Source organism: Camelus bactrianus, chromosome 9 (genome assembly GCF_048773025.1).
Source record: "Camelus bactrianus isolate YW-2024 breed Bactrian camel chromosome 9, ASM4877302v1, whole genome shotgun sequence".
In the NCBI taxonomy this organism is placed as follows: Eukaryota; Metazoa; Chordata; class Mammalia; order Artiodactyla; family Camelidae; genus Camelus; species Camelus bactrianus.
The window spans coordinates 339,575-353,613 of NC_133547.1; the positions used below are offsets into that span (position 1 = coordinate 339,575).

Here is a 14,039-nt window from a genome sequence, read left to right on the forward strand (position 1 = left end):
TTTCTCAAAAAAAAAAAAAAAGATGTAGAATTATTTCTGGAAACTATGCAGTACATAAAAATAAGGCTGCACAATAATGATTAGAACCGTAGGAGAAAATAAGTATCAGCGAGTCCACACTGAAATCACTAAATAATTGAACAATAAATGCGGAGAAGGGCTAGCTCTTCCGGATGGCACAGTCTTAAGCCTCCGGGCTGGTGGTGAAGGGAGGGCGCAGGGCGGGCGGACGGGAGTCCTGAACCCTCGGGCAACCCACGCCCGGGGTGACGGGACCGGACGGGGTAAGGGGGCCGGACACGGGCAGGGGACTGGACATGGTCAGGGGGCCAGACCAGGTGAGGGGACCGGACCACGTGAGGGGAGCGGACACGGTCAAGGGGCTGGATCGGGTGAGGGGGCTGGACCCGGCGAGGGGTCCGGCCTCAGGTGCAGCCTGGAGCAGAAGTGAAAGGTAGGAACGCCTGTCTCCACACCGCGGAGGCCGCGGAGCCTCCTGGGACGCGCACATCCGGGTCCTGGCGCGCGCACGCGCACTTGCGCGGAACATGGCGGCCGCCCCTGCCGCCGATGCCACCAGCCAGCCTGAGGTGAGTCCGCGCGCTCCTCCGCCCTTCGGTGCCGCGGTTTCCCCGCAAGGGCTGGGTGGGTGTAGGGTCGGGGGCGGTGTCCGCTGGGTCCGGGGTGAGAGGCAGGAGCGGCGCGTCCGTCGGCGGGTTTCCCGCGGGCAGTGGGCGCGCCCATCTCGCAGGCCAGAGATCGGTCCCGGGCGCGGTGGCCCCCGAGAGTGAGGACGCCCCCCGGCGAGTGTAGACGCCGGATAGAGAGTGAGGATGCCTCTCTTCTGCGGGTGTGGACACCTCCCGGCGGGTGGGGACGCCCCCTGGCGGGTGCGGAGGCTCCTCAGCAAGTGTAGACGCTCGGTGGAGGTTCAGTGCGCCTGCCTTCTGCGAGTGTGGACGCTCCCTCTTTCGGTAAGGACGTCCCAACGATTTTTTCCGCGTGGCGCGGGGGTTCCACGCTTGTATCGAGCCTGTCCTTCCATAGGGACCGTTTTGCACCGTGTTCTGGCTGGGCCGCTGCGGGGACCGCCGGATCTGCCGCGCTTCTGCCGGGTGGTGGGAGGGCCGGTATGGGCGTCTGTGGGTTTCAGGCGAAGGTGGCGGTGTTGCGCCCGCAGACTGTGCGGTTTCCCACCGAGTCCGGCAGGTGTCATATCACCTGTCACCCCCCCCCCCAAGCTGCAAAATCAGGTCTTGCTGCGGTTCTCAGTGATGGCCGAGTTTTTCCACCTGTTAGTGGCCACTTCGCTTTCCTGTTCCTTGGCTTCGAGGTTCATTTCCGTAGCTCCTCTTCCTCCAATAGTTTATGATAAAGGTTTTACTACAAACGGAAAAGTTGAGGCACTAGCAACCCGTTAACATCTGCTTACTTTCTGTATCCCATATACTTGTTCCCTTTGTCTATTCTTTCAGGCATCCAGTAACCTTTTTTGGGATACTTTCAAAGTAAATGGTAGATTTCACTCCACTTCCCCCTCAGCACCTCAGTATGCTTAACAACCTCAATTAGAGTTCAATATTGCTTTTTAAGTTCTTTTGAGGGAAAACTGACTTACACTGAAATGGGCAGATCTTCATTGTATCAGTGGATGAGTTTTGACAAATGTAATCCGAACCTTTATAAAAATTAACATCACCCCAAAAAGATCCCTGTCCTTTGCCAATTAAAACAGTGGGTTGTTAGGGACTTGGGCTTGTAAAAATATGTTTAGAACACCAAGCCTTTGTTATTTTTTCCCCCTGCAGCAGGTAACTTTCCTTCATTTTGTTGCTTATTTCTCTCCCTTACCACCCAACTTCTTACTTTGAAAAGTTTTACACCTACAGAAAAGGTACAGGAATAGTTCAATGAACACTTGTAAAACCATCGATTTACTCAACTTACTAACATTTTATCATATTGGCATTACCTTTCTTTTCTCCCTTCCTGTAGCACACATATGCACACTCTTTGTGTTTTACACAACTTACCCCCAAAGAAGATAAAAGATTTATTACTCCCATAATGAGATTGTCTCAGGAGAGTGCAGCAGGCTTCTCAAGGTGATCCAAAAATAGCCTGAGAGTGCAGGAAAAGGAGGCTAACTGGGATTTTACTGTGATTAGAAAATGGAGATGTCATAAGGGTGGCCTTGCATTGGTTGGGGCTTGCATGGTTTGAGCTTCTCGCCAACACCAAGGAAAAAGTTCTCAGGCTTTGTTGTTAGTTCACCTCCATGTGGGGCAGAAGGAGATGGGGAAGTGTACTGTTGGAGGGGGAGGTGGGGGTTGAAAGCTGTCAGCAGTCATTTATCAAAAATGAAGTCAGACTGTTGATCACAGTTGGTAATCGGGTGGGTAACTTTATTAGGACAGGGCTAAAGTTGGTGGCAAACTATTTTTGTTAACAAATGTATCATTTGAAGAAGTAAACATTATCATGTGTGGTCCACAGAGATGGCAAGAACCATGCAGGTGGGGTCAGACTGCTGAAATCTGGCCACCATTGATGTCAAACATCCAGTCACTGGCCGTAAGTGGATCCCTCTGAAGGGTCATAGACACTGGGTATAAAGCCTTTCAGAGGTGAGTGCCTGGGAATGGAATTCTACACCAGCTTGGCACATCCCCATAAAACTATAACTTCTCTCATGAAGTCTCAAGGTACCAGAAACATGCCAAGTGGATTCTAGACTAGGAGTTCTGACCCTGACAAATTCAACTCTTGCTTATCTTTTTACTGATTTACTTTCTGTCTCTACATTTGCCTATTGTAGACATTTCATATAAGTGTAGTCCTTTGTTTTGGTTTCTTTCACTTAATAATGTTTTCAAGATTCATCCACATTGTAGCCTGTATCAGTACTTGGTTCATTTCTACGGATGGATAATATTCCATTGTATGGATATATTGCATTTTGTTTATCCATTCATCAGTTGATGGACATTTGAGTTGCTTCCATTTTGGATGTGTTACAAATGAACATTCATGTACGAGGTTTTATTTTGTTTTGTTTGGACATATGTTTTCATTTCTCTTGGATAACCTAGGAATGGAACTGACATCATAGGGACGTGGTATCTCAATGTGGTTTTGATATGCATTTTCCTTATGGTTAATAATATTGAGCATCTTTTCATGTGCTTATTGGCCATTTGTATATCTTTGGAGAACTGTCTACTCAGATCCTTTTCCCATTTATGAAGTGGGTTATTGGTCTTTTTATTATTGAATTCTAAGAGTTGTTTATTCTGGATACCAGTGCCTTATCAGATAGATGACTGGCAGGTATTTTATCCTGTCCTGTGAGTTGTCTTTTTCCTTTCTTAGTAACAGTCTTTGAAGCACGAAAGGTTTTAATTTTTTGTGTGTTATATATGTATATATATTTTTTATGTGTGTATATGTATATGTATATTTTTAAATTGAAGAATAGTCAGTTTGCAGTGTTGTGCCAGTTTCTGGTGTACAGCATAATGCTTCAGTCATACATAAACATACATATATTCATTTTCATATTCTTTTTCACCATTTGTTCCTACAAGATATTGAATATAGTTCCCTGTGCTATACAGTATAAACTTGTTTATCAGATTTTGTAAGAATTCTATATTTCGAAGAGAGAGACACTGCCAGAATTCAGTAGTGTTCTGTGCAATTCAGTGGGTTTGTAGATGTAATTCTTGGTGTATTTGTAGGAGAGGACGATCTGTGAGTCTCTTTACTCCCCCAGCTTGGCACCTCCCCCAAGAGGTTTTAATTTTTATTAATCCAGTTCATCTGCTTTGTCAGTTGTACTTTTGGTGTTGGATTCAATTTTCTGAAGATTTCTGTCTATGTTTTTCTTTTAAGAGTTGTGTAGTTTTAGCTCTTATATTTAGGCTTGTGATGCAGTTTGAGTTAATTTTTTTGTATTGCTCACTCTTTATGATCAATAGTTGCAGTGTGCCTCTTACCATACTGAAAATTTTATAGATTATATCAAATATTAATATAATTTTAAAGATTATAAAGTTTTATGTGCATGTGAGGAATCAATAAAAGGAAAAGCATTTGAATTAAAAATTTTATTTCTATATTTAAATGCCTGGCACAGCTACCTGGAAGACATAGGGAGTAGTCTGATGCTGGAGGCCGTAGGCTTGGAGTAAGAGAAATAGGATGGCCTTCCTTGTCTTTAGTGAAACTGAATGAGGTGAGGTATGGCTGGACACTGCTGCAATATGAGTGTTGTGGAAGTGGGTCCAGACCAGGTGTATTTAATAGGAAAGGAAGAAATACAATACCTTAGTGGAAGCAGGTTCTAAGCACTTATGCATTTAAGGCAGTCTAGGCAGCCTAGGATGATCTGGGGTGACAGGTGAAGGGTCAGTCACCCCCTCTGTTATGACTTGGAACAGCATCAGGACAATTTAGCATAGAAGGCAGTTCTCCAGACAGACCTGAAGTCTCAGCATATACTGGGGCTACATTCAGTGTGTAGAAAGCCTTAGAGACCACCTTCTCTGGCCATGGGGAGGAGAAATTAATACTGGGGCTTCAGAGAAGTGGTATTGTGGATATCTGAGGACAGGGTCAGAGGAGGGGGGCGTGGAAACAGAGAACCCCCGTAATTTGTGGACAACATTGAGATGAATTTTTTGACAACATAGTTTTTGTATTATTGTACTGCTGAAAATAGCAATATACAGATATGTATGAGGGCATACATACTGTGAGGTTTTTAGAATAACCTTAATTAATGAAATTGAGCGCAATTCCTGCATTAAATACCCTTATTTAATACTATTTCCCTAAGTCTGTCCTAACGTCTGCCTGTATACTTGTGATTATTTGTTCTTTTTGTGGTAACCTCACTATGGCACTCAGGCCCTCACTGATTGAGGGCAAAGTTGGAAGGGCCAGTTTTCATCAAGGAGAAGGTGGTAAATAGGAATGAGGTCATGAATTCAGGGCTGTATTTGGATTTCCTTTCGGCTTCCCTCTCCTAAACAAAAACTGCTTTTCCCTAATGTCTTGTAGCCCATGTGGTATTGCTGTGTACCACGGTACCCCAGGCTGACACCTGCAAGGACGTGGCCCACAGGATAGTCAAGCAGCATGTGGGGTCGTCCCCAGCATGGTGGCAGATCTCTGTCCCTGGCTCAGCCCCATCAGAAACTGGCAGTTCCCACTGCTTCCGTCTTTGTGATAACCTGACACCTCCACAGATTTCCAGATGCCCCCAGGGAAAGTACTGCCAAGGTTGAGCTGCAGGTCAGGCTGGGGGAAACTTGTCCCCTTATAGGTATAAATTCACTTGTCACAGCTTTATTGAGATGTAATTCATATACCATATGATTCATTCATTTAAACTGCACAACTCAGGGTTTTCAGTATATTCACAAAGTTGTGTAACCATCACCACTGTGTAATTCCAGAACATTTTCATCAGTCCAAGAGGAAACCGCCTACCCATTAGCAATCACTCTCCATACTCCGTTCTCCCAGCTCCTGGCAACCAAGAGTTGACTTTCAGTATGTACGGAATTGCCTGTTCTGGATGCTGCATACAAATAGGATCAGACAATATGGAATCTTCTGTGTCTGAGTTCCTTCACTGAGCATAATGTTTTTAAGACTCATCTGTGTTGTTGAAGCATTTATCAGTACTTCATTCTTTCTTAAGGCTGAAGAATATCCCATTGTGTGTATGTCTACACTTGGTTTATCCATTCGTCGGCTGATAGACATTTATTTAGGAAGTTTCTATTTTTTTTATCATGAATAGGGCTGCTGTGCCCTCATAATTTGTGTAGAAGTTTATGTGTAATCATGTTTACATTTTTATTGAGTTTTTACCTAGGAATGGAATTCCTAGGTCGTATGGTAACTGTGCTTACTTTCTGAGAAACCGTCAGACTGTTTTGCAAAGCGAAACAGCTTTAAATTCCCTGCACCGTTTTACATTCCCCCAGTGGTGTGTGAGGGTTCCAGTTCCTCCACATACTCACAGCATGTGTTACTGTCCTGTTTTTGATATTCGCCACACTACTGGGTGTGAAGTGGTATCTCACTGTGTTTTTGACTAGTTTCCCTCATGGCTAATGAGGTTGATCATTTTTTCATGTGCTTATTGGCCATCTGTATGTCTTCTTTGGAGAAATGTCTATTGAGATCTTTTGCCTATTTTTAAAATTTGGATTGTCCTGTTACTACTGGGTAAGGGTTTTTTTTATATCTTCTACAAGTCCTTTATCAGATATTTGCTTTGTAAATATTTTCTCCCATTTGGTAGTTTGTCTTTTTACGTTCTTAAATGTCTTTAAGAAAGTGTAAGTCTTATTTCAATAAAGTCTTGTTTCAATTTCTTATTTCTGTTATAGATGAAATGGATAATTCCTTTACTCCTGCTCCCTCCCACACCCCCAAGACAGTCACGATCACAGCTTTGTTAGGTGTGTTGCCAGGGCATTTTAATATTTTTACTTCCAAAATATTTTGTGTGTCTAAACATTTCTCTAAGTGGTATCACCCTGTGTATGTCTTACTTGCCTCCTTTAAGTGCACACATGCATCCTGCCCGCTATAGACCTGTGGGGAGGTGCTCTCCATCTTGTGTTCACAGGACAACTACAGGCCACCCAGGCCCAGTCTACTCAGAAGGCTCAGGATGGGCAATGTGCAGCATGGCGACAGGGCAGCCTCAAGAGGCCTGCAAGTAGGAGTGTCCAGGAGGGACAGCTGGGGACGTGAGCTCCTGACCAGCTGGCCCCTCTGCATCGCTGTTGAGTGCTGTGGACCTAGCAGGCATCTGGATCTTGGTCTGGGCTTCAGAGTGAGCAGTTCTCATGTTTTCTCAGATGTGACGTTTACCTTAATTCCCCATGTTCCTGTGTGTTAAGAATTTCCACATAAGGTGAAGGGGTCTACTGCTTTAATCCGGGAGCATTTTGATCATGAGTCTGGGTGAGATTTCTTCGAATTACTTTGTGAATTTATTGAGATGGGGTGTAGGGGGCTGTCTTCTCTTTTTACCTGAAAATGTGGGGAACTGTATCAGTAGGTGTTCTAATGTTTCATAGTCCTTGCTTTCCTAGGATAAATCCAGCGTTGCCGTTTTGGTAACTTTCTTCTATTTCTAAAGTCTCGTTTTCATGATGAAGATCACTTATGTGTGCCTTCTTGTTCTTTTTTTATGATTACTCTTGTCAATGGTATATCTATTTCATTGGTCTTTTTAAGTAATAGGCTTTTGTTTTTCTCGATCTTCTTGGCTGTTCCCTTGTTTTCAGTTTTTGTGATTTCTGCTCTTACTGCCACCTCCCTCCCACCTCCTGTTGGTTTACTCTGCAGCTCTTTCCCTTAAGTCTTAAGTGGAACAGTGAACTAACAGTCTTTGGTCTTCTCTGTAAAACCTAAGTACCAAAGACCAACATTTTCTGCCTAGGAGCTGCATTAGCTGCATCCTCTTTTGCCACACGTTTTGAAGTGTACCATTTCCATTGTTCAGTTCTTTGTGTTTCCCAAGTAGATGTTTTCTAGCTTTCATCAAGATATCTCTTTGATCTGTGAATTAATAAGAAACAGGTTTTTGTTTTTTCAAGTTTTTTTTTTTTTTATTTTGTTTTCTTTCTGTTACTGGTTTTTAATTTGACCACATTTATTGTCAACAGATTGTGGCCTGGCCTTTGTTGAACTTGTTCTTTGGACCATTTATGATCAGGTAGCAAATTTTCCACTTGTGCTTAGAAAGCCTTCGGTTCTGGTTGGTGGTGGCTCTTCGTCCAGCTGTGGGACCAGGCTGGTTAGTTACAGTCTCTCATGCTTATCTCTGTTCAGTTTTCTGAATTTCCATTTCTGAGAGAGGTTCATTCAGCCCCCACCCACCGCCCATATGGTTGGATTTGCTGGCTTTGTTCTGTATTGGAGGCATGCTGTTAATGTAGACATCTTTGCCATTGTTATATTGCCCCTCCATCAACTTGAATAGCAAAGTATGCTTAGCCAAGGACCGTGCAGTCTTGGTTGGTTAGCATTTGTCTGTTCCAAGCATTTGCTTTTGTCTTCTGTGTCCTTCTGCTTTGGTGTGTCTGTTACAAACACATTTTTAATGCCATCTGACAGAATGTCTTGATCTTGCCCTTTAAGGCCACTTACATTTATTGTTACTGGTGGTGTCCTATTTCATACTTTCTGTTGTAACCGGTCATTTCTGGGCTTTCCCCCCTTATCAGCTTCTTCTGGATTGATCTGATGGTGTTTTTTTTTTCCCTTTATTGATCTTTTCTCCTGCAACAGGGTTTTTCCACTTCAGCACTGCTGACATTTGGGCTGGGTCATTCTGTGCTGTGAGGGGCTGTCCAGGGTTTTAAAGAGTGTTTAGCGGCATCCCTAGATCCCAGTAGCCTCTGCCCCCCCGTCATGACAACTGAAAATGTTCCCAGACATTACCAGGTGTCCCCGGGGAGTAGGACCATCTCTGGTTGAGAACCACTGCTCTGTGGGCTTGGAAGTTTGTTTTTTTTTTCAAACTTTTTTTTTTTTTTATTGAGTTATAGTCATTTTGCAATGTTGTCAAATGGTTTGGAAGTTTTACACAACATTTATTCTTTTTTTCCTGACTTGACCACGTCTGACATGAATCGTGAATAACGTGTGAGAATGCCAGGACACTTAATTTTGTCCCCTTTATTCGCCTCACTGCCACTCAGTATTTTAGTCCATCCTGTTGTTACGCCCCGAGGCATTGTTATTGCTGCATTTTATGTGGTCATCACTGGGTTTGATTTACATACACAGTCTCTCCATTCCTTCCTTCTAGGTTTTTTTTCCTGAAGAACAGTCTTTCTATTCTTCTGGCCAGTGTCCTTGGAGATAAACTTTGCTTCTGCTTTTCTGAATCTGTCTTTATCTTACCTTCACTCTTGGACAATAATGTGACTGACCGTTTTTCCCTCATCATTTTGAAAGTACCCTTCCATTATCATCAGGTTTCTGTTTTTGTTACCTAGTGGTGCTGTTCATCCCCACTGGTGGTCTGTCTGCTTCCTGCTGGCCTTTAAGAGCGACCACCTCCTTAGGCATAGCTTGCTCTCCAGGTATTCCCCGGACTCGTGCTTTCTGAGTCTGAGATGCCGCCAAGTGGAACTGGGAGGTGGTGGAAGGTGCCCGTTTCATGTCTCCACTACGCCTCTAGCTGAGCAGACTGACCACTGTACGCACCCCCCAGCTGTCTTCCTGCAAGACCTGCCCACACCTTGTTTTACTTTTACTCACATGAAATGTGCGTATTTTGTGTTCTTAAAGTAGCAGGTTTGTAATTGCCTACATGATGATGGGAATGAGCAAATATTTATGTTTTCAGGACATTTTTATTTCCTCTCCATGAAATGCCTCTTTTATCCTTTACCTTTTGTGTGTGTGTGTGTGTGTGTGTGTGTGTGTGTGTGTGTGTGTGCTTTCTGTGAGAATTTTTTAATAGATCTTGGGCACTATTCCTTTGTCTCTTTTATACTTTATAGTATCATCTCTCCAGCTGCCACGTGTGTTTTGACTCTTATTGTGTCTTGTTGTTTGGAATTTTTTTATGTTGGTATCAAGTTGTTGATCTTTGTATGGCTTTTGCTTATTAAGCCATTTTGATCAAGGACTCCCCCATTCATGAAGGTACCCTACATAATTTAAACTTTGAATTTATGTTAAGGTCTTTATCTATTTGAAATTAAAAAAAAAAAACTTTCCTGAGGTAAGGGTCTAATTTCATTTTACCTGGAGAAAAAAAAGCATTGAGAGCCAGTTGTCTTGATATCATCAAGTCAGAGGGGTGGAGGGTGGTTAGAGGAAGGTGAACAATGTTGAAGACATTGGCAACCACTTAGAGAACTGTCCTTCCCAGCTCAGAGCCAGCCTCAGACATGATGTAATTCTCACAATAACCCCGCAGGGAGGTCACTGACAGATCTAGGAATTCAGAACTTTCAGGTCACCAGACCTGTGCTGTGTCCCATCTGTGAAGGCAGAGCTCTGCCACAAAGGTGGGGTGAGAACTGCCCACTCAGTGCTGCATAAGCCCACTGTGAAGTGCAGGCCCTGGAGTGTGTGCTGAGTGTTGGTAGGGGCAGTGGGTGGTGGGGACAAGCACACAGCAGCTGAGATGGTGTTCTTGTGTAAGCAGTGACACCTGGCCCTGGTCTCCCACGTGAGGGGCTAATCCTTCTGGTGACATTTCCCCCCAACACTGTTCCTCCTGCCTGTTCTCTGGGAGGATGAAAATGCCATGTGGCTCTTCTTGAACGTGTTCTTGGCTCTTGTTGAACATGTTCTTGGCTCCATCCCTTGACTTTCACTTTATCTCCCACCTTGTATAGATGTGAATTTGAAAAAGAAAACTGGTAAAGATACACACCCTCACGCCTGGCCTATCACCATTTTTCATTCCTCTTCCAGGTACAGCTTCATGTATTTAAGTCTGTCTTTTTCATTCTTTACTTTCCAGCCTGAGACACGAGATTGAAAATGACAGCTCAGAACATTCCTGCAGAAGAACTATCCTGTGACATGGAGGTGGAAGGATTCATGAGGGAGGGTCCTCATTTCTCCATTCTAGGTGAAAGTTGGGACTGTGAGAACCAAGAGGGGCATTTGAGGCAATCAGTTATAACTCAGGAGGAACCAGGAGCTCAGGAAGCAGTTCGTGAATATCCTGGGTTTGGGGAGCATTTGAGTGTGAGCCCAGACCTTCCACGACATCAGAGAGTTTCTGCAGCCAACGGTTTCCATGTACACGGCTCAGATGTTAAAAGTCTAAATTGTGACCCAGCTCTATACAGTTGTCAGAAAAGCTGTGTAGCTAAGAGAACAGGTAACAGTGACACTTGTGGGAAAGCCTTCAACCATTCCATGGAAGTTATTCAGTTTGGAAGAACTCAAACTAGAGAGAAACCCTATAAATACATTGAAAGTGTGAAGCCTTTTAACCATTTTGCCTCTCTTGGTGAGCAAAAAATAATGAAAAGAGGTAAGAAACTGTATGAGGGTAAGGACTTTGGGGACATCTTTGCCCTGAGTTCATCTCTTACTGAAAACAGGAGGAGCGGCCCTGGAGAGAAGCTGTATAAATGTGCTGAATGTGGCAAGTGCTTCAAACGGAACTCTTCCCTTGTTTTGCATCACCGAACTCACACTGGAGAGAAACCTTATACCTGTAGTGAGTGTGGAAAATCCTTCTCCAAGAACTACAACCTGATTGTACATCAAAGAATCCATACAGGAGAGAAGCCCTATAAATGCAGTAAATGTGGGAAAGCCTTCAGCGATGGGTCAGCTCTGACGCAACACCAGAGAATTCACACTGGGGAGAAACCTTACGAATGCTTAGAATGTGGAAAAACCTTCAACCGAAATTCATCCCTGATTCTGCATCAAAGGACTCATACAGGGGAGAAACCGTATAGATGTAATGAGTGTGGTAAACCTTTCACCGACATCTCTCATCTCACCGTGCATCTCAGGATCCACACTGGGGAGAAGCCCTACGAATGCAGCAGGTGCGGAAAGGCCTTCCGAGACGGCTCTTACCTCACTCAGCACGAGAGGACGCACACTGGAGAGAAGCCCTTCGAATGTGTGGAATGCGGGAAATCCTTCAACCGGAACTCTCACCTCATCGTGCATCAAAAAATCCATTCTGGGGAGAAACCCTACGAGTGTACCGAATGTGGGAAAACTTTCATTGAGAGTGCTTACCTCATCAGGCACCAGAGGATCCATACTGGCGAGAAGCCCTATGGCTGTGACCAGTGTCAGAAGCTTTTCAGGAACATTGCCGGCCTCATCCGTCACCAGAGGACTCATACTGGCGAGAAGCCCTATGAGTGTAGTCAGTGTGGCAAAGCTTTCAGGGACAGCTCCTGTCTGACCAAGCATCAGAGAATTCACACTAAGGAGACCCCATACCAGTGTCCAGAATGTGGAAAGTCCTTCAAGCAGAACTCTCACCTGGCAGTGCATCAGAGACTCCACAGCAGGGAGGGTCCCAGCCATTGTCCTCAGTGTGGGAAGGCATTCAGAAGGAGCTCTTCCCTCGTCCGGCACCGAAGATCACACCCAGGAGAACAGCCTGTGGACACTTCATGAACTTGGGCCACACTCGTCTTCCAACTTGCTGTCAAAAACCTGTGTGAAGGAGCAGCGTCTTCAGGGCAGGCTCCTCCCTTTCAGTGGAAAAGACTCCGTTGAGCTATCCAGTGCATCAGTGGATATGAAACAGTCCTTAGCCATACTGTTAAGTTGGTACATGAGGGAATTCTCGGAGAGAATACAGGATGGTAAGAGACGTGGCAGAGGCTTCAGGGATGACCCAGCCTGTACCAAACCCAGTCGTACATACACTGGAATAAAACCTGCGGGAGTCGGGAAGATGCTTCCCCAGAGGCCCACCCACCCCTGCATCAGAGTCCTTAAACGGGGGAGGACCTGTGTGACCGGGCTGAGGGACCCTTCAACAGGAAGCTCCTGCCTTACTGGAGGGAAGCAAACTCTTACTTGATCCACTGAGGGGCACTTTCGGCGGGAGCCCTTCCCATCTTCTCTGTATCAGCAAAGGCAACCTTTGGGAGGCCCCACACAGTGCTCCATCCCGCAGCAGCCACACACAGTGGGTTGCTGTTTGAATGTGTTTCTGTGTTGTGGTCCTGCAAGATGCTGAGGACTCATTTCAGGAGAGGCAGCTGGAAGAGGAAGTTGCTTGTGAGTGGACAGTGGTGTTGTCCCTCTTAAGAGGAGGCTGAAGCAGGCTCCTGCCAACAGGGAAGGCCTGCTGCTAAGATGTGTGGCGCATCGCTTTAGTTGTTGAGACAAAAAACACTGAGTTGTGTGTTTACGTTGTCCCCCCTCATCATTCGGGACACTTCTGACCTGTTCCACGCGGCCATTGCCAGACCATAACGATGAAGGTTTTGTGGCCGTGTTGAAACTGCTTGTGATATGGCTGGCAACCAGAAGCATGAAATGCAAGGTTTGCTGTTGCTGCAGCCACGCAAAGATGTGCACATATATGGATGTAGGTTGGAAGTTGATCATGGAGAAATAAATGTGGTTTTCCAAGAGAACTATTAACTGTGTATGATTTTTCTTCTATTACAAATCATGCATTGTTAAAATAACTTGATGAGGAATAAAAAGGTGGAGATAAAAGGAGGTGAGTTTGGGGTTTCTTTGGACCTTTTTAAAACCAGAAGTGACTTGGTCAGGGTCACAGGGCAGCTGTAAGCATGAATGGGGGGCAACTTCTCTGGAATCGGCTTCCCACAGCTTGGGACATAAGAGTAATTTCCTTCTTTGGGACTTGGATCATGAGAAGGTGTTACTATGGAGAAGAGGGTGGGTCTCAGAGAATGGGGAGTCAGAGGCCACAGAGAGGTCTGGGAGGACCTGGGAGCACCCCTTCCAAGGCCGTGTGACACTGCCTGGGTGAGAGCTGTCGCCTGGGAGCTCTGGGCGGCTGCCCTTGGAACTGTGACAAGCTTTTCTGGAGGCAGAGTCGGGGGAAGGCTGCTGAGTGAATGGAAGCTGTGAGATGATAAGTCTGTGTTGTTTTAAGCTGTGAGGTTTGTGGTAATTTGTTCCGGCAACAACAAAAAAAATTAACATAAGCCTGGTGGAAGAAGCAGCAAATACTGTGAGCCCTAACACAGGTTACCTCTGTTGTCTTCTTAATTTTTTTGGCCTGGCCATAATGTTTTGCTTTGTTTTTAATTAAAGTATAGTTGATTTCCAGTGTCGTGCTAGTTTCTGGTGTCTTCTGGCCATAATGTTTTAATTGATAGCAACTGTCACCTCCATGTCCCATCTCCTCCCATCTCCCCCTTGGTCACTCTGTTCAAGTTTCAGTGGCCTCCCTGCTCTTCCTGAGACACACCAGGCACGCTCTGATGTCAGGGCCCCTGCAATGCCCATTCTCTCTGTGGGGATCCTCTTCCCCCAACACATCAAGCTCATTTCCTCACCTCCTGCAG

General features: G+C 45.1%; 1 protein-coding gene across 2 annotated transcripts; it reads left to right on the plus strand.

The window, feature by feature from the left end:
- The first annotated feature begins 373 nt into the window (after positions 1–373).
- Positions 374–13,136, plus strand: ZNF329 (zinc finger protein 329). 2 transcript variants are annotated; one of them, XM_074370880.1, is made up of 2 exons: positions 374–590; positions 10,520–13,136. In XM_074370880.1, exon 2 carries the CDS (start codon positions 10,540–10,542, stop codon positions 12,157–12,159), a length of 1,620 nt encoding a protein of 539 aa, XP_074226981.1. In that variant the 5' UTR covers positions 374–590; positions 10,520–10,539; the 3' UTR covers positions 12,160–13,136. The 2 variants fall into 2 exon arrangements, with proteins under 2 accessions (XP_074226981.1, XP_074226982.1); XM_074370881.1 differs by lacking the exon at positions 374–590 and adding an exon at positions 953–974.
- The last annotated feature ends 903 nt before the right edge of the window (positions 13,137–14,039 follow it).

What these genes read in the sequence shown, in the direction of transcription:
- ZNF329 (XM_074370880.1), top strand. Translation starts at nt 10,540, where the DNA reads ATGACAGCTCAGAACATTCCTGCAGAAGAACTATCCTGTGACATGGAG.